Genomic DNA, 20,219 nt, shown 5'->3' with positions numbered 1-20,219 from the left:
AGACTTTCTTCTGAAACTCGCCAGTCTATTCTTGCTCTGAGAAATGAAGGCTATTCCATGCGATAAATTGCCAAGAAACTGAAGATCTCGTACAACGCTGTGTACTACTCCCTTCACAGAACAGCGCAAACTGGCTCTAACCAGAATAGAAAGAGTGGGAGGCCCCGGTGCACAACTGAGCAAGAAGACAAGTGCATTAGGGTCTAGTTTGAGAAACAGACGCCTCACAATTCCTCAACAGGCAGCTTCATTAAATAGTACCCGCAAAACACCAGTCTCAACGTCAACAGTGAAGATGCAACTCCTCTGTCCAGTGTCTGTTCTTTTGCCCATCTTAATCTTTTATTTTTATAGGCCAGTGTTGACGTTGAGACTGGTGTTTTGCGTGTACTATTTAATGGAAATGCTAGTAAAAATAAAGAAAAACCCTTGAATGGGTAGGTGTGTCCAAACGTTTGACTGGTACTGTATATATATGTATGTACATGGACATACTTGTGTAGTTGCAAAATTCCAGCAACTTTCCTAAAATTCCCAGGTTTTCCTCGTTTGGATGATTCCCGGAATTGGGAGGGAATAAGCAGGAAATACCGATTTCTCAAACCAGGAATTTTACAGAAATGTCGCAACCCTATACTTATGACAAGTCTTACAATTAAGCAATGAGGCCTGAAGGGGTGTGGTAAATGGCCAATATACCACAGATACGGGCTGTTCTTTGTTATGACGCATCGCGGAGTGCCTGGATACAGCCCTTAGCCGTGGTATATTGGCCATATACCACAAACCCCAGAGGTGCCTTATTGCTATTATGGTTATGGGAACTGGTTACCAAAGTAATTCGACAAAAAAAAAACAACATTTTACTGTTCTTACCCGTGGTATACGGTCTGATATACCATGGCTTTCAGCCAATCAGCATTCAGGGTTCGAACCACCCAGTTTATAATGCATTATAACCACATCATAATGTCTTTACCTGCAGGCCTAAAGTAAAGTGTTACCCATGGCTATTCCTTAACGTCTTACTTCAAAAGGCCTTGAAACCCACACCGTTTATACACCAGATAATTACCCCTATCCAGTAATTTATAATATAAAATATCCGCACTTTTACTCGGAGACACTTTGTGAATATGAGCCACGATAACAGATGCGATAGGGCGGTATATAACGATTGAAGGACCATACCTGGAAGACCAGGCCTCTCTTTTGGGCACTCTGCAGAACGAAGCGACTGAGCCTCAGGTAATGGGTGCCATACTGAGCCAGCTCGCCAAGCAAACTAGACACACTCTCCGGTGACGCTCCAGACACACACACTCCGGGTCGAACGTCAAAATTTACACACACCTGGAGAAAGAGAAAAAATTGAATCCATTATGTAATTAAGTGGTAATGCCCATGAAGCTAGTGTTTGGAGGATATTTTGGCACGGGTGTTGTTAGGCCTGAGACAAAGTAAACTAGCTGCACTTCGTTTAGTTTGACCTTCTTTCAATTGATATTTCTTTGTATATATCCTTAAAAATTATGCCAGCTGATTCATGATTTCGACTGGCTGAGAAATGCTGCCTGACGGTCTCGTCCCGACTTCCGACACGTTCATTACTATGGGACAGCTAAAGATCGAATTTGAATATTGAAATTACGTTGTAAATGTCGGAAGGACAGACCGCAAGATATATACAAATCTCAGCTGTTGAAAACCAAGTGTTAGTTTAAAAGAAATTAGATAAATGTCCAGATGCTTTTTATAGTGGAGATCAAGTTTATAAATTGCCAGGCTGGGCTGATGAGACAGTGGATTGCGCAGTCAAATGGAACAGAGTAAATAGGCATTTTAATGTCATAGATTTAGCAGGTGGTAACTTGTAGAATAGATACTGGCTGGAATGTGGTTTTAACCAATCAGCATTCTGGATTAGAATCACCCATTGTATAACACGCAAAATATTTATATTACATATACATCAAACCAAATAAAGTAGTATGCAGACTACAGCCAGAGTTAAGGTGATGGGGTTACAGTACCTGGTTGAGGGGGAAGGTAGTAGACGCCACCCCGATCAATACATTAAGTAGGTCACTGACCAGCTGGGTCTGACAGTCCAGAGGCAGGGGCAGGAGGGGCGAGGGGGAGGCAGAGCATACCACCCTCATCTCCCCCTCCCACAGCCTGTAGAGCTGATCAAAAGCCTCCCTGCCTCCCTCCGTCAGGTAGGGGAATTCCCTCTTCCCTGGTGGGCTGGTGGGAGAAAGAGTTTATGCTTGATGAATTATTCTGGAATAATTCTAACATTTTAGGCCATTTCCATCTAAAAAGGCCCCATGAGCACCAACATGTGTTCAAAGGATCGTGTCAAATTGGGTGTCAAATGAAAGCTAAGAATCTACACTACTGGTCAAATTTTTAGAACACCTACTCATTCAAGGGTTTTTCTTTATTTTTTACTATTTTCTACATTGTAGAATAATAGTGAATACATGAAAATTATGACATAACACATATGGAATCATGTAACCATAAAAAGTCTATATTTTACCCACCCTTTGCCTTGATGACAGCTTTGCACACTTGGCATTCTCTCAACCAGCTTCACCTGGAATGCTTTTCCAACTGTCTTGAAGGAGTTCTCACATATGCTGAGCACTTGTTGGTTGCTTTTCCTTCACTCTGCGGTCTGACTCATCCCAAACCATCTCAATTTGGTTGAGGTCAGGGGGTTGTGGAGGCCAGGTCATCTGATGCAGCACTCCACTCTCCTTCTTGGTTCAATAGCCCTTACTAAGCCCAAACCAGATGGGATGGCATATCGCTGCAGAATGCTGTGGTAGCCATGCTGGTTAAATGTGCCTTGAAATCTAAATAAATCACAGACAGTGTCACCAGCAAAGCACCCCCACACCACACCATAACACCTCCTCCTCAATGCGTCACGGTGGGAAATACACTAGCGGAGATCGTCTGTTCACCCACACCGCGTCTCACAAAGACACAGCGGTTGGAACCAAAAATCTCCAATTTGGATTCCAGACCAAAGGACAGATTTCCACCCGTCTAATGTCCATTACTTGTGTGTCTTGGCCCAAGCAAGTCTCTTCTTATTGGGATCCTTTAGTAGTGGTTTCTTTGCAGCAATTCGACCATGAAGGCCTGATTCACACAGTCTCCTCTAAACAGTTGATGTTGAGATATGTCTGTTACTTGAACTCTGTGAAGCATTTATCTGGGCTGCAATTTCTGAGGCTGGTAACTCAAATGAACTTATCCTCTGCAGCAGAGGTAACTCTGGGTCGTCCTTTCCTGTGGCGGTCCTCATGAGAGCCAGTTTCATCATAGCGCTTGTCGCATAGTCGCTCATTGCGACTGCACTTGAAGAAATGTTCAAAGTTATTGAAATGTTTCGTATTGACTGACCTTCACATCTTAAAGTAATGATGGACTGTCATTTCTCCTTGTTTATTTGAGCTGTTCTTGCCATAATATGGACTTGGTCTTTTACCAAATTGGGAAAGAAATTCCACAAATTAACTTTTAAGAAGGCACACCAGTTATTTGAAATGGATTCCAGGTGACTACCCCATGAAGCTGGTTGAGAGAATGTCAAGAGTGTGCAAAGCTGTCATCAAGGCAAAGGGCAGCTATTTGAAGAATAGCCCCAAAACATCACTGTTCTAGAGGAGATCTGCATGGAGGAATGGGCCAAAATACCAGCAACAGTGTGTGAAAACCTTGTGAAGACTTACAGAAAACGTTTGACCTCTGTCATTGCCAACAAAGGGTATATAACAAAGTATTGAGATCAACTTTTGTTATTGACCAAATACTTATTGTCCACCATAATTTGCAAATAAATTCATTAAAAATCCTACAATGGGATTTTCTGAAAATTTTCCCCCTCATTTTGTCTGTCATAGTTGAAGTGTACCTATGATGAAAATTACAGGCCTCTCTCATCTTTTTAAGTGGGAGAACTTGCACAATTGGTGGCTGACTAAATACTTTTTTGCCCCACTGTACATGAGGTGAGTAATGTAGGATATGTAAAATGTATTAAAGTGCGGTTATTTACAGTGACTAGTGATACCTTTATTACATCAGGTAAGACTCTTACTCACAGGTCAATAACCACCATGAAATTAGACACACAGTTCCCTAAACTCGATCATCTAACCAACACTGAATTTCTACAAGACTGTATGTAATCACTAAATGGCATTCAAACCAATTGCTGGGATTTTTGCATTGTTTAGGATAGTTGATCTATTTTCACCTGCTTACACCTGCTTTCACCTCCCTTCAACTGCTATACTGTTATATTCAGTTTACAAAACTTTTATTTTCTTCCTCTTTCTGTCATCTGGTGGTCAAAGCAAGACTGACAACAGTCTGGGCCCGGTTTCCTAATATAGATGTAACTTAGGCTTACAATTGCTTTAACGATGCATCTTTCCTACAAAAGCTGATGTAAACGTGCATTTCCCAAAACACCGCACGGAGAAAACGGTGGCTAAGTGCGTCGTTGGAGCATGCGTCGATACTAATAGGATTGAAAGGATGCACTCAGATCAGCTTTCTCAATGAAAATCTTACCTTAACATTAGAATTGTTTCACAATACTGAGGACGGATTAACCTCTAGAGATATTACCACCTACGGCTGAAAATATTGAGGCGGTTTATTGCAATGCTTACCCAATAAAAACGCACTGAATCACTGATCATCATTGCGCACGTGTTAGACTACACATCAATAAATATATTAAGAAATTACAGACAGTAGCCTACAAGCAGCAAAATTGCACATAGTTCTATGAAGAGCTTGTTTCCTAGGTTAGGGATTATGTGCAATGAAGAGCTTGTTTCCTAGGTTACGGATTATGTGCAATGAAGAGCTTTTTAAAAAATTTTATTAAGGAAATGTGTTTCTAAGTGCCACTTTATAGGATGTCAATATACTGTAAATGAATGTAATGTGGTTGTTTGTAATTGTGTCTTGCCTTTTAAAATCATTATGTGTTATTTGTTTTTACCATTGAGGACCAAATCTGAACCAGAGATCTATGTTACACATGTTTGGACAGTAGAGCACACTAGAGTAAAGTTTAATGTACTGTACATATCTATTTTACTGTACACTAATGTACTGTACTCTACCGTGAGGTCCAAACTTGTGAAACATGGATGTCTGGTCAGAACCCACCAAATGTGGTCTTGTTTGGGGGAATAATACACATGTATGAGAAATAAATATATAGCATATTTCTACCTTTGTGTACCCAATTCTGTTAAAGTAATTCCGTTACCTGATGTAAATCCACTTCACCTATTGTAGTTTAATAACCAAAATGTTATTGTTTTTTAAACTCAAGGTGTCATATCATAGCTGACACTCCAATCTTTCTGCAGACGTTTTTAAATTTTTTAATTCGGAACAGATATTTAACAGAGTTTATGGAAAACTGAGGGAGATTTTACCGTAATTCTGTTACCAAACTTTGCATCTGCACAGCTCTTCCAGTATATGTATTTTTATGAAATGTTCTGTGTAAATTGTTGAAAGAATTCCTTGCGCATAGAGTTGCATGGTTGGTTAAAATTGTAAATAAATAGTTTTTTTTGGCATACATTTTAATGTGAAAAATCGGGAGTCAAATCGTAACCCGTTACCGTGGAATTTCTCCTCAGTTATATGTTCCAGTCTTTCAAACAGTCTTGTATCTCTCCCTTACCAGCCAACAGACTCCCAGCAGCGGCGTCTCCCAGGCTCAAAAGTCCTCAGGGCGTCCCAGACATCAAGTTCTGGGCTGGGACTGGGCTCTGACTGGGAGTCTGGGGTTAGGTTGGAGGCTGACTGGAAGCCCTCATCTTCTAACTGGTCCAAACAAGGTGGCACCTGGTTAGAGCACCAACAAGAGATCATTGATTATAATGACTAATCATCCAGTGCCCGTAAGAACAAATCAATTTGGTCTGACATTATTGACTACAGTACGTTTTACCATTGTCAAAAAGGAACCACTCACTGCAACCAAATTAACTGAAATTCGTCATACATCCACTCATATCAGTGTCAGTCTTACCCGTATGGCTAGCCCAGTGACATCAGCATTGCTGGGAACAGGAGGCAGATTGAGCCTGATGTCCAGGTCTGAGGTACGGGAGTGTTGCAGGGCTCCAAACAGAGACATCCTGGTCTCCTTCTCAAACCTCTCCTCTACGTCGGACCTCCTCCTCAGTGCCAGCAGGCCTGTGCCCGGAGGAGCATCCATCAGACCCAGAGTCCCACACAGACCCTTCAGGGATCCCCACTCCTCCCCACACATCAGGGCCCAGGCTCGGGCCTCCAACCTCTGCAGCTCCTCGCTCTGGTAGCCCCCCAGTGGAGGCCTCCTCAACACGGGCCTCTCCCTGCGCATGTAGTCCCTGCTGAATGAGGCTGGGGGTGGGGGTGCAGAGCCAGTCAGCTGCACCAAGAGCTCCAGCACAGAGTCCAGCTCCTTCAGACCCGAGGCGGGTCCCTCACTTAGCCTCCCCAGCTGCTCCTCCAGCCTCTCGGCCTCGTCCTGGCACCCCGCCACTCGCAGGTCAAAGGATATCATAAGTAGCTTGTTTCTGGGCGGGGTGGTGGACGTGGCACTAGGTACTGACAAGAACCCTTTCGGGGAGCCCTCCTGGAACAGTTTGGACAGCAGGGCCCCGTAGGCACGCTTTCTGAGAGTGCGGCGGACCCCCTCTCGAGACACCCCTCCTAGAGCACGACGTTTCCATGACACCCCAGTGAGGCTGCTGTCACACAGGGAGCCCAAGAGTTCAGTGATGCTGTTGCTGTTACTGCTACTGTTGTGACTGCCAGATTTAAGGCAGACATCTGGACTGGAGTACATGGTTGTAGCTGGTCAGTTGATGTGATTGATTACTTCTGACCTATGGATACAGATATTTTTATGAAACGTACAACACTTGAACATACTGTAGTGTAGTTTGTGAGTTGAGTCAGTGCAGCATAATCATTTGGAAATCAAGCTATCGCCGAAGCATTCAGAAGGTATTCAGACCCAGACACTTTCCCACATTTTATTACCTTACAGCCTTATTCTAAAATGAATTAAATGAATTGAAGGTCCCCCAACCCGATGGTCACTCTGACAGAGCTCCAGAGTTCCTCTGTGGAGATGCGAGAACCTTCGGGAAGGACAACCATCCCTACAATACTTTTATGGTAGAGTGGCCAGACAGAAGCCACTCCTCAGGAAAAGGAACATGACAGCCAGCTTGGAGTTTGCCAAAAGGCACCTAAAGGACTCTGACCATGATAAACAAGATTCTCTGGTCTGATGAAACCAAGATTGAAGTCTTTGGCCTGAATGCCAAGTGTCTGGAGGAAACCAGGCGCCGCTCATCACCTGGCCAATACTATCCCTACGGTGATGCATGGTTGCAGCATCATGCTGTGGGGATGTTTTTCAGCGGCAGGGACTGGGAGACTCGTCAGGATCGAGGCAAAGCTGAACGGAGAAAAGTACAGAGAGATCCTTAATGAAAACCTGTTCCAGAGCGCTCAGGACCTCAGACTGGAGCGAAGGTTCACCTTCTAACAGGACAAGCACACAGCCAAGACAACACAGGTGTGGTTTCGGGACAAGTCTCTGAATGTCCTTGAGTGGCCCAGCCAGAGCCCGGACTTGAACCCAATCGAACATCTCTGGAGAGACCTGAAAAAAGCTGTGCAGCGATGCTCCCCATCCAACCTGACAGAGCTTGAGAGGATCTGCATAGAAGAATGGGAGAAACTCTCCAAATACAGGTGTGCCAAGCTTGTAGAGTCATACCCAAGAAGTTTCAACAAAGTACTCAGTAAAAGGTCTGAATACTTATGTAAATGTGATTTCAGATGTGTGTATATGTATATATATATATGAACACATTTGCCAACATTTCTCAACCTGTTTTTTGCATTGTCATTATGGGTTGTTGTGCGTAACGTTAGATTGGAGGGGGGAAACAATGACATCCATTTTAGAATAACGTAACAAAATGTGTTAAAAGTGAAGGGGTTCGAATACTTTCCGAATGCAGATATGTTTTTGTGGGTGGGTAGGCTGCACAATTAAGTGAGAGCAACTAACTAACATTAATCAAATTTGATTTGATTAGCAGAGTACAATTGACTAGTAGCTAGCAAGGTTAGCTGCAGCTAACTGGCGACTCCCTAACGACACAGTATAACAAGTCAGAACTGCAAGCTAATGTTAGCTGCCTGGGTAGCTAGGCTAACGTCGAACAAAATGCATTTCGCTAGCTAGCCACGTTGTGAGCACCGAGATGGCAAAAATAACTACATATAGGCATGCTAGCAAAGTGTATTCCATAATAATGCCTAACTAGCTAGCTGGCTAATAATGTTAGCTACCTTCAACTCATACATTGGTTTTCGGTCCTCCTTCCATGATGATGGTGCTGTTAGCTAGTTCAGTAACGGAGGGACCATTCGTTTTTAGCAAGTTAGCTAGCTAGATGTCTCAGTATACTTGTCACTTGCCTATATTTAATGCATACTAGCTATCTACTTTCTGTAGTTCATCATAATACGTTTCAAAACAAAAGTGTACGTTATTTTGTCTGTATCATGTACATCCACCTAAACTACACGTTGGACCCGCCCACTCAACCTGAGTGGACAAAATACCAGACCAGGCTATTTCATTGGTTAACTCCTGTACGTTTGTATGACATACTTCCGGTAACAATGATTGCGCGCTAAAGTACAACTGACAGACAAGTCAAATACGGTGTATTTGTGCCGACATTGCCCACCAACCTCAACTGTTTATCTACCTACCACTCCATTCACATTTAGCTAGCCTCTACCAAGTCCAAATTGTTCCCGGGTTCTTCTGGCCGTCGTGTTCCAGCCCAGAGAAGCGGACAGCGTCGATTGTCGTGGAAGAGGAAAAGATAAGGAGGAATATAATTTAGCAATAATTTAGCACACAGGAGAAAGCTTCAATCCAGGCTGTCAGTGAGGCCCAGTTTCACCGCATCAAATAAACAACACAGATCGGACTGCTTTAGTAGCAGTGGGGGCTGGTGTGAGGATATATAGGAGGACATCCACATTGTAATGGCTGGAATGGAATAGTTGGAACGGAGTCAAACGTGGTTTCCATGTTTGATACCATTCTATGAATTGCATTCCAGTCATTACAATGAACCTCCTATAGCTCATCCCACCAGCCACCACTGTTTAGTAGTTTCTTTGAGCCTGAGGATTTGAGAAGTCACACATGCAAATCAGAGGAGGCTGGTGTGGGGAACTATAGGAGGACAGGGTCATTGAATGGTATTCATTCAGCGTTTCCCAAACTCGGTCCTCAGGACTGCACATTTTGGTTTTTGCCCTAACACTACACAGCTGATTTGAGGACCGAGCTGAATTAATACCATTCAATGACCCTGTCCTCCTATAGCCCCACCCACCAGCCTCCTCTGGTTTGCATGTGTGACTTCTCAAATCCTTGGGCTCAAAGAAACTACTGAAGAGTGGTGGCTGGTGGGAGGAGCTATAGGAGGACAGGCTCATTGTAATGACTGGAATGCAATTTATGGACTGAGTCTGGGAAACGCTGTATTAATTGAAAGCTATCAAACGTATGAAAACCACGTTTGACTCCGTTCCATCAATTCCATTCCAGCCATTACAATGAGTCCATCCTCCTATAGTTCCTCCCACCAGACTCCTCTGAGGCGAACACTTCTCAGATTGCAGTGTGAATTGTATTTGTTTGTATCACAGGAGAGAAGCCTTACCACTGCTTCCTGTGCGGGAAGGGTTTTAGCCTCACACATGTCCTAAAGGTAACTGACATCAGAGAGTAGTCACTACTGAGAAGCCGCACTGCTCCCTGTGTGGGCCAAGTTTTTCTCAGTCCCAGCATCTAAGGGCACACCTAATGATACACAGAGAAGCCTAATCATTGTTCCAGTGTTGGAAGAGTTTTTCTTAGAAGAGTGCTTCACTGCATCAGACAACTATTCATACTAACCCAAGGTAGTAGTCATACTCAACATTCTCCAAAGAACTGAATCGGTTTGAGATTAATTTACTTCATGGTTGTGATCAGTTTTAGAAGTCAGTACTTTATTGTATTTTTTTAATATGAAGAGTCATTTTTTGATGCAAACTTAATTTGGTTACATTAAATCAATAATAAAAAATACAAAAATTCCTTTATTTTACTTAAGCATAACTGCTTCCTTACCGACACATTTAGTTCAAGATACAGCCATAGTGAAGGGCTAAACCTTTAACATTTTGACTGGACAAACCTGCCCTCCATTGTATTCAATGCAGAGGCAAATCTCAAAGTAGCTATGAATCAATTACATCATATTTGGCAAACTTACATATGTAGAAAGTTTGGGGCTTCTAGTGAATGGATCATGTTGTTATTAACCAGTCAGCTTGACTTTCCCTCGAAAGAGTTAATATGCATGTGTGTCTAGCAGTTACATAGCTTGCATGGCTCATCACAGTGGGTGGGATATTTACAAATCATAGACTAATAAACTTGATGATTCATCTATATATTGTAACATTCATGAAACCGATACAGCACTTGAACACTCAAGACAAGAGAAAAAGGTAACTTTTAGAACCCATTCCACATTGATACCACTCTCACCTCAGAGACACACTCTGTACATCATCGCCGCACATCTGGTCAGTACCTGGTCCTGTATCATTCATAACCACAACTGTGTGGAACGGACTTCTTCACAGTGTTATTGTTCGTTTTAATTTCCACCAAAATGTCTTCCTCCACGCTAGGCCATTGGTGGGCTGTGAAGCCCCCTTCCCCCACGGTGGTGGGAATCAACGTCTCAAACTTCATTAGAAGCTATGAAACCCGTGGAGGTGAAACGTGCAAGACTGCTAGTAAACACAACAATCGCCTGCCGAGCCGAGGGAGGGACTGGCATGGCTCACTGCTGTACTGTGGATGGAGGCTGAGGTAGGAGCAGACACACCAGGGGCATGCAGATTTTAACCTGATTTCTGGTCTGGAAGAAGACACCCTGTAAAGAAGCAGACTGATAATTCTGTTTTCATAGCCTACTATATGATGTGTGTGTTGTATCATTCTCAATCTGGCTGCTAGAGGTGCACATAATAATTCAAAATCTTATCAACAAGATCATTCCCAAATAATATTGACTCCCATATAAAAATGTACATATTTTTCATCAGCAATCAGATTTCTCCAAATACAGTGCAAGTCAAAAAAAAAAAAGTGGGAGTTATCAGTGATAGTGTGTAGGACGTTGGGGGGGGTTGTTGAGATAAGGAAATGTAATCACTCTCGCTGTGGCAGCAGCCTTGAAGTTCTCTGTGTGTGTGCATATCTAGTTCTGAGATCTCTGAGCGTGTTAAGAACATGGACTCCCTGAGAGTCAGTCTCTCTATGCTATCCCCATCCCTGCTTCGACATTTGTTAGGCAACTAGACCAGCCAAATGTTTTCTCTCACCCCCCCCATCCAAATGAATTCTTAGCTGTACAGTAAGTGCTTGAATTCATGTTTTCAAAGCAGTTTTTATGTAAGGCCTTCACTGGAGGCCTTATGATAATATGTCTGTTTACATTATAAACACATGAGGTACTCAGCCCTGAGTGTTTCAATCCTAAACTCGGCCTGAGGCTTTAGTACCTAGAAGGCTGCTCGTGGTAGATCGCTTGGGGTGATTGTATCCAGGGGGCAAGTTGTTAAAAGTTAACATGGTCAAAAATCTGGATTACAAGGGGGATATCTTTTTTAAACAAAATTATCCCTCCCTCAAATTGACCCGATTGCATCATTAGGCCCGTGTTTTGGGTGTGGAACTGTGGATGCAAGTAGAGTATAAAATGTGATCAAAAGGTTGTGGAACATCTCCATCTAAACACACAAAGGGCATTAGAGCGGTAAAGAAGGACAAGAAGCCAAGGACATGGATGTCTCAGTTTATTCATGGAGGAGTAGATGATGCAACCTGTATGTAATTGCCCCATCCACACAAGCCTCTTGAGAAGTGAGTGATCCGTTACAAACAGATCAGGTAACATAATCGACGTCTTCTGAGCTGCCTTGGATGAGAAAAATGTTGGGTTTCATTAAGGTCCTGCACTAATTTCCTGTCCCATTTTTCTTAAGTCACGGCACGTTCACAAGGAAAGGAAAGATCTCGACAACAGCACAACAAATTTGTTTTTTTCTCCCCCCGGGACTTAATGCATAGGATTATACAGTTAGAATACGGTATTTCAACATGTTGTCTTTTTACAAAGGTATATGTTATAGGAAACAAGAAATTAAAATAATTACTGCACAGCAGTAAGAAAGGTAATTGTCGAGTATAGATAGTCGTTTTTCATACACACAGAGGAACAGCTTAGAATCACGGGGCAAAAACAACATTGGAACCATTTGTACTCAATATTCTACATTTGTAACTTTGTCTTAAGACTAATTTAGGAATGCCAGACATTTTAGGGGGAAACCATTTGGGGTTGGCTACTGCTTTACACTTATTTGGGCTGTTGCCATAGCCATCATGATCCTACTAAAACACACACACACACACACACACACACACCACTGACACCCAAAATAAATGCACACATCAAATCTGCAACCATAGAAAGTATACTGAAATGTTTTCAGCCTATTGGCACGCAATGCCTGCAGCAGAACTGTAGCAGTTGATAGCACATACATATCACAATCGCAAATACATTGCTGTGTCTTCTATTACTATAACTGCTTAGTTATATCACCAATAAAACAATACAAATGATATTATTATCATCATATAAGGCACGTTTTGGTTAAAGAAAGGCTTGAAAAAAGCTTTTGCATCACTCGGTCAGGAGTGGAATCTGCTGTGGTAAACAACAGCGTCAGAGGAGGATGCAGACTGGATGCAATTAAGAGCAGAAACATCCCCCACTGATGCCATTATGCAGTGTGCCACTCCGTTCTGTGCTGAGTGGGCAGTGCCAAGTGCGGCTTGGCCAGGGTGCCAGGCTAGCTGCTGTGGAGACAGGCAGGCACAGGCTCTGTGCAAACCTCACTCTACCAAAGGCAGGAATATCACTAACATTCTGGGGTCTGGAACTTAAAACATCTATTCTGACACTAGACCACGCACTGACTGATGGTCAAATTCAGGGAGCTTGAAAATTACAAATCTGTGGTCGCGTGAAAGATGAAAATTGAAAATGTAACTGATTTGACTTGGCAAAAATTCTCCAAATTATAATCAGGCACCAGCTCAACTATGGCCTACTTGAATGCCATATCAATTTTGTATTGCAATGAATTATTATGACCATGAATTAACCTGACTTGTGACACATCATACCAATGCATGTTGTAGAAATCATTACTCATTGAAAAGACTACCATTCTATTTTAGTACCGTTTGAAGCTTACAACGTAACTCATTATGGGATATTATGACAGTGGTCATTTGGCATACAACGGCATAAGGAAACACAAAACACGATTAACAGCATGTACCATCATGGTCACATTACTTAGTAAGTTGGTTACTGTACGATATCTCCTGTCATATTATTTATATTTCCCACCTCTGCATATTTGTACTCGTGTCCTAAATAAAGTATTGCTGCATCGTTTACTGAAGATGAAATGGTTAACAACAAATAGTACAAGTAACACACATGAGTGGGATATGAATGATCCCCATTGCTTGTGTCTGACAGTTTAGATGTTATTGCACGGCTGTTATTAAATATGTATGTTTGACTGGCTACATAGAGGAATTATTCAAAATATATTCAATTATCTGTTATTTTGCTTGCACAGAATCAGGGGGGGGGGGGGGGGGGGGCTGCAGGGTAAAACTAACTAAGGTTGTCAAAAGTAGATTTTTTTTTTACCCTTTATTACATACAGTGCTTAAGTTTCAGTGGAATGTGTTAGTATGTACTCCTACAAGGGGAAACAGATGCGCTATTGATCTCTGAATGTAAGGACCTACGGGTGTATTGGCAGCCACAACATTCGATCGAGCTCTGAAGCATGTGAACACATTTTCTAAACACAAATAAAAACGATCATTTTGAAAAAAAATCACTATTGACGGCCTGTCATTTCTAATATCCTGTCCCAGTCAGTTAGCCTGTCCCAGGCATGACCCTTTGGTCTGTGTAGAGGAGCTCAGTGGGAGAACAGGTTCCTGTCTGTCGGTGACATGTGGAGATTAAAATGACAGATAGGGCATCCACCCTGTGGCCTGACAGTAGGCATCCCGTGCACGCACACACGCACACAAACCCACATTCACACACTGGCTATAGAAACACAATCCACACCACAAGGCGGTCCATTTAAAAAGATAATATCTCCTCGTAAAGCTTTCCGCATTAAGACCTCACAATAAAAAATATATATAATACAATTCTTACAACTTTTCTAGACAGGAATAAATTGAACATCTGATTATCTCTTTGTGCCATGAGTGATCGACACAGGGGCTTATTTCCGGCGGCTGGCCCCCTGTTGCATTGTGGGAACAGCCAGAGTGAGCAATGAGGACCACCTATTTCAGTTTCGCAAGTGGACTTAAGTTAAGGCGTACCTATGACGGCATGTGTAACCCATCCTCATCTATCTCTCTCCTTGCTTCATTGGTCCCATACTGCGCCACTCCGCAGACTCTGAACTGTCCCACATTCTGGGCCTGCTGGGTTGAAGGTGTCATCATCAACATCAAGGCCCTGTGAGGCCATCTTCTCAGTTTCTCTCTCCTTTGCCAGGAGAAATAAGCCCCTGTGGACACTGGAGGCACGGTACCATCTCCCTCCCTCCATCTCCCTGGCCCCCTCCAGTAGGTTAGAGATCTGTCACTTTGTTCTCCAGGGCGGCTGCTATCTGCTGCAGCCGCAGGGTGAGCTGTTTACTCTGGGCTGCTGGGTCCTCATCTAGGGACTGGATGATCTGGAGGGAAACAGGGAGGGAGGGTGGAAGAGGGGGAGAGATAGAGGGGGGGCGGGCAGAGAAAGACAGACAGAGGGTGGAGACAGAGACAGAGAGTTTTTGGAATCGCTCTAGAAATTCAAAAACATGTAGAAAAAAACACAGCATTCTCTCTGGAATGTAAAGTGAATGGCCTCTTACCCCGTCGTAGTATTTGCTCGCGTACTGGTAGAGCTGATACAGAGCCACTTGTATGTTGAGTTTGTCTGTGTGAGTCTGGGAAACGCAACATAGGATTCAGAGATGCATCTTAACAACAGACAAATCATGGCTTGAGTCACACATTCTTATAGAGAGCAGAACGAACCACGTCTATGACCGACTTTATAAAATGTTACCTTCACTAACGTCTAGAATAGTGCACCACTAAGAGTAATAGCACAGAGATATGGGCTGTGTCCCAAATGGAAGCCTATTCCCTACATAGTGCACAACTTTTGACCAGCAGCCTTTTGACCGGGCCTATCGGGCTCAAGTCAAAAGTAGTCCCCTATATAGGGAATAGGGTTCCATTTGGGACGCATCCTATATCTCAGTGGGCCCTGGTCAAACATAATGCACTATACAGGGAATAGGGTTCCATTTGGGACGCATCCATAGATAGAAGGCAGAGAGAAAGGTGTTTCTTACCCGAGACACCTCTGCCAGATGAGTGTTCATGTCCTGGTCGCTGACTGATACCATCTGTCTGATGCCCTTGTAGTAACTATACACAGACAGACAGAGATACGATCATAATCTCTATACATTACATACTGACGAGCGTCAATGCAAGCCCAGAATATAACTGCACTGGTAGCAAGAATCTAAACAAATTGTTCAGGTCATTGGGAACTGCTGACGATACGTACTCATCAACCATCTTCTTGTAGGTGGAGATCTCCTTTGCATAGAGTAGTTTGTTACTTGGAGAGTCCTAGGGGAGATAAAAAAAATATGATAATTATAATATTGTTCTCTTATCTTTTACCTCACCAGAGGTAAACAACTTTTAAGAGATGTTGACCTCATCACCTCCCTCTTTCTCCTCCTACTTATCTCCCTCCTCCCTCTTTCTCCTCCTATTCCCCTCCTCCTACTCATCTCTCTCCTCCCCCTCCCCCTTGGACTCACCCTGCTGAGTTTGTGCTCACTCTTGGTGCAGGCATCCATGAAGGTTTGAGCAATGACGGATAGTGACGCGTCCACCACCTCCGTCACGTGGACGTCGAAGATGAAGTGAGGGTTCTTCAGGATGTTCACCCAGAACCTCAGAGGCAAACTGGTGGGGAGGGGGTCAAGAATAACTACCAAGTATCGACCAACAACAGCCCTAAAAAAAGGACATCTTTTTTTTCATTCTTACTCTATCAGGGATTGATTTACACCTGGGACACCAGGTGGGTGCAATTAATTATCAGGTAGAACAGAAAACCAGCGGTAGTCTGGACCTCGTAGTGTATAAACACATCTTCACCGTTCAGCGGAACCAAATTATAGTACAAGCCAGTGATGAAAGTTTGTTATTTTTGTCCAACTTAAAGCGCATATGCATCAGGCATGCCAAACCAACTGCAACCCTTTCTCTTTCAAATACCCTGCATCTTCAAAACATAAGTAAACTACACTTAAAGAATGCTTGAGTAAATAAGTGTGCTAATGAGCATTCCAAACACAGATCAATACAAATCCTCCAATATGAAGTTGGTCCCGAATATCAAACGAGGCTACAATAGACCAGGAGTACTTCTCCCTGATCACTTTAAAGGCTGCACCGACTGAGACAGACTAGCATAGGAATTCATATTGGCTGGCAACACCTCCCGGGACATTGAGAAAACAAAGGCAAAAAAAAAAGAGATGTGATATAATGGTACAATTAAATTAGCTGGGGACGTAATTACCATGTTTGTTTGTCATTATGGCTGATACACACATTCATATTTAATCCAAGAGGCCCCGGTTGTTTTGATAAACAAAACAAGCACCCGCCAACTGAATATGGTGTAGCATAATTAAATCACTCATCTCCCATCCTCACAATCGCCAAGTCAATCACTGACATCTATATGCAACACACTGTATTGAATACTTGAGCTTTAACCAACTTGACAGTAATTTATGTACTTAAAATGCCACAGGAGCACTCAGACTGAGAATGCAGAAGAGATAGAAGTACTTTTATATTTGCATTCCACATACTGATTACTTAGTCCGTGTGTTTCTTAGAGTCATCTCTGGAAGTGTGTATGTGTGTGTGTGTGTGTGTACCTGTTGGTCTTCCAGATGTGGATGGTCTCCTCATCCACGTTGTCATGTTTGAGCGCCTGCTCGTCCAGGAAGTCAAAGAAGTACTTGATGGCGGGCGGCACCACCGCCCCGGAACACAACACGCTGCGGAAGAAGTCATCCACAAACTGCTGCAGTGTTCCCTGGAAGGAGGCAGACCAACAGACACAGCGTGAGGCAGGCCAAGAGACACAGTGCGAGGCAGGCAAACAGACACAGCGCGAGGCAGGCCAACAGACACAGTGCGAGGCAGGCCAGAGAGGTAGGGAGCTGCCAAGTACCTTAGTGCAGCCCGATACCTGCGACGCAGTCATTTACACAGCGTCTATGAAGCAAGGCGGCGTCACTGACGCACACCTTCAAACCAGGTTTTGTTCGAAGACTGACCATCACTTATTATCACATAGCATCCTCAAAGAGCTTTTCTTAGAGAATGAATCTCAAAGATCCCTTTCTCGAATGAAATGTAACTACTGAAACATGGCAGGCCCACCGTGACAAAGACCAGTGGTGTGAGACAGATTTCCTTGGTGGCTTTGTTCATGGACTAGTCCTCATATAACCTTCTTATGACTTTTGTACGTACGGCACACTGTAGTTAAGCCTGGTAGTGTAGTTATACCTTGACAGAGAGCAGTCGTGTGAGATAGATCTCAGTGATGCCTTTGGTCATGGACTTGTCCTTCATGCTGCCCCTCTTGGACTTCATCTCATCCAGCTCATCAGGCCGAACCAGATGGAACACCTTGTCGTCGTCCAACAAAGAGTTTCCTAGTAGAGAGAAAAATCATTTGACTTTCCAGTAACACACTACTTAATGCCAGCTGACATATTGCATTATCATGTGGTTATAATGCATTGAGAGACTTGTCATCAGCATGCATGACCCCTTATAATGTCTTATTGGCATCTCCTAGTGATCACTTACTCTCCTCTTGGTTATCCTGGTTCTGGTCGTAGTTCTGTTGAGTGTGAAGGACCCGGGACAGGACTAGAGTAGCGTTGTCTCGCACCTGAAAAACACACACCGTGTTCAGCTATAACTCAACATCGTCACTCAGGTCAGCTGATTGCCATTGGGTTTCAGAACCTACTTCATACTCCATGCCATTGATTAGACAGTGCCACTGTCACATGTATTGGGCATATCGCCTGTGGCATTATTTCATCATGTATCCAGTAAAGAGCTGAATTAAGACTTCTCTCTGACCCCTAACGGATCAGTCTCTAGATGACTCACGTTGTAGTGGGCCAGCGTGTTGATGCGCCTCCATCTGCCCTCCTTCTGGGACGTCAGGTCCAGGTCTGACAGGATCTGCCCCGTGGAGCCAGGGCGCCACTCTGTGGCAGGGGCAAGAATAGCAGCTTAGAACACCTGCCAGTCATGACTCAAATCTATTGACATCCACCACCACTCCACTTACTAGATGGTGCTCATCGTTACAGACTTGCTGGTGTTAATGTGTTCAAATGCAGTATCTTCACAACACATGGGTCGGGAATACTGAGTGTGGGTGTGTGCGTTCTCTTCTCACCCAAAGTGACGCTGTCCACCTTGGGTCTCTGAGAGTAGGGCAGGTTCCTGTACACCGCCTCGATGATCTTCTCCTTCACCTGGGACACCGTGTCGCAGTTCAACACCTTGACGGGCGTCACGTCTGGCCCCTCCCCGTGCACCAGCACCTGCAGAGTCTGAGACGAGTAACAGAGCCAAATGCATGAGGTGAGCCTACAGTGACAACGTTACCGTGGCAACTACTGTAGGCAGGTGGTAGTCTTTGACAGCTCACAGGTGCTGTCACCTCGTTCTGGTCTGCCTAACGAGCAGCTGCCAGCAAGGGACTCACTCCCGTCATTCTGGCCAGGTGACCCAGCTCGCAGCTCAGACGGAATCCAAACAAACTGACGACTCGACAGGGAGACTACAGATTATACAACAGATTCTTTGTACTTGAAAAAAAAGTCTGTCGTAGAAAGACTATGTAATTACTTTGTGTCATTCTTCTTCAACTCAATGAGTCACGGGATGCTAGCTACCGCAACAGGATCAGTGATTGTGTATAATTTGATAATTGTCCTTGAAAAAGGAACTATCACAGGATTTCTCTACTTAGGTAGACAGCTGGGATCTAATTATCTGCTATTAGCAAAACACATTAGTTAAACACAGGTACTTCTGACTAAGGTAGCCTATATACAGTGAGTCAGAACATGAATTGCTACGGTGTAGGTAGCCTATATACAGTGAGTCAGAACTTGAATTGCTATGGTGTAGGTAGCCTATATACAGTGAGTCAGAACTTGAATTGGTACGGTGTGGGTAGTCTATATACAGTGAGTCAGAACTTGAATTGCTACGGTGTAGGTAGCCTATATACAGTGAGTCAGAACTTGAATTGGTAAGGTGTGGGTAGCCTATATACAGTGAGTCAGAACTTGAATTGCTACGGTGTGGGTAGCCTATATACAGTGAGTCAGAACTTGAATTGCTACGGTGTAGATAGCCTATATACAGTGAGTCAGAACTTGAATTGCTACGGTGTGGGTAGCCTATATACAGTGAGTCAGAACTTGAATTGCTACGGTGTGGGAAGCCTATATACAGTGAGTCAGAACTTGAATTGCTACGGTGTGGGTAGCCTATATACAGTGAGTCAGAACTTGAATTGCTACGGTGTAGGTAGCCTATATACAGTGAGTCAGAACTTGAATTGCTACGGTGTAGGTAGCCTATATACAGTGAGTCAGAACTTGAATTGCTACGGTGTGGGTAGCCTATATACAGTGAGTCAGAACTTGAATTGCTACGGTGTAGGTAGCCTATATACAGTGAGTCAGAACTTGCACAGTATAACGTGACATAAAGGGTCTTGACTTGGTACAGTGTAGGTAGGCAGAGTATAACA

The 20,219-nt window shown here is 43.6% G+C and overlaps 2 protein-coding genes across 6 annotated transcripts in view; both read right to left on the bottom strand.

Moving 5' to 3' along the window:
* tubgcp6 (tubulin gamma complex component 6) overlaps window positions 1–8,663 on the bottom strand; it is a 32,755-nt gene extending 24,092 nt beyond the window's left edge. For 4 of the 5 annotated variants that reach the window (XM_020455987.2, XM_031801260.1, XM_020455990.2 and 1 more), the window contains exons 1-5: window positions 8,416–8,663; window positions 6,086–6,929; window positions 5,735–5,898; window positions 2,034–2,247; window positions 1,192–1,353 (exon numbers count right to left, since the gene is read on the bottom strand). In XM_020455987.2, coding sequence (XP_020311576.1) covers window positions 1,192–1,353; window positions 2,034–2,247; window positions 5,735–5,898; window positions 6,086–6,889 — 1,344 coding nt within the window. In that variant the 5' untranslated portion in view covers window positions 6,890–6,929; window positions 8,416–8,663. The remainder of the gene's footprint in view (window positions 1–1,191; window positions 1,354–2,033; window positions 2,248–5,734; window positions 5,899–6,085; window positions 6,930–8,415) is intronic. The other variant, XM_020455986.2, reaches the window with a different exon arrangement.
* A 3,326-nt stretch (window positions 8,664–11,989) lies between these two features.
* Window positions 11,990–20,219, bottom strand: part of plxnb2b (plexin b2b) — a gene marked incomplete in the record, with an annotated part of 190,917 nt that continues 182,687 nt past the window's right edge. Inside the window, 10 exon segments of the mRNA XM_031801151.1 lie at window positions 11,990–15,006; window positions 15,187–15,261; window positions 15,676–15,751; window positions 15,897–15,961; window positions 16,159–16,306; window positions 17,296–17,456; window positions 17,936–18,084; window positions 18,242–18,326; window positions 18,554–18,654; window positions 18,849–19,005. Of these exon segments, the coding sequence (XP_031657011.1) occupies window positions 14,902–15,006; window positions 15,187–15,261; window positions 15,676–15,751; window positions 15,897–15,961; window positions 16,159–16,306; window positions 17,296–17,456; window positions 17,936–18,084; window positions 18,242–18,326; window positions 18,554–18,654; window positions 18,849–19,005 (1,122 nt within the window).

The sequence above is a fragment of the Oncorhynchus kisutch genome, linkage group LG22 (genome assembly GCF_002021735.2).
Source record: "Oncorhynchus kisutch isolate 150728-3 linkage group LG22, Okis_V2, whole genome shotgun sequence".
In the NCBI taxonomy this organism is placed as follows: Eukaryota; Metazoa; Chordata; class Actinopteri; order Salmoniformes; family Salmonidae; genus Oncorhynchus; species Oncorhynchus kisutch.
Note: the sequence above shows the minus strand (reverse complement) of the source record. Positions and strands in the feature narration are given on the sequence as shown.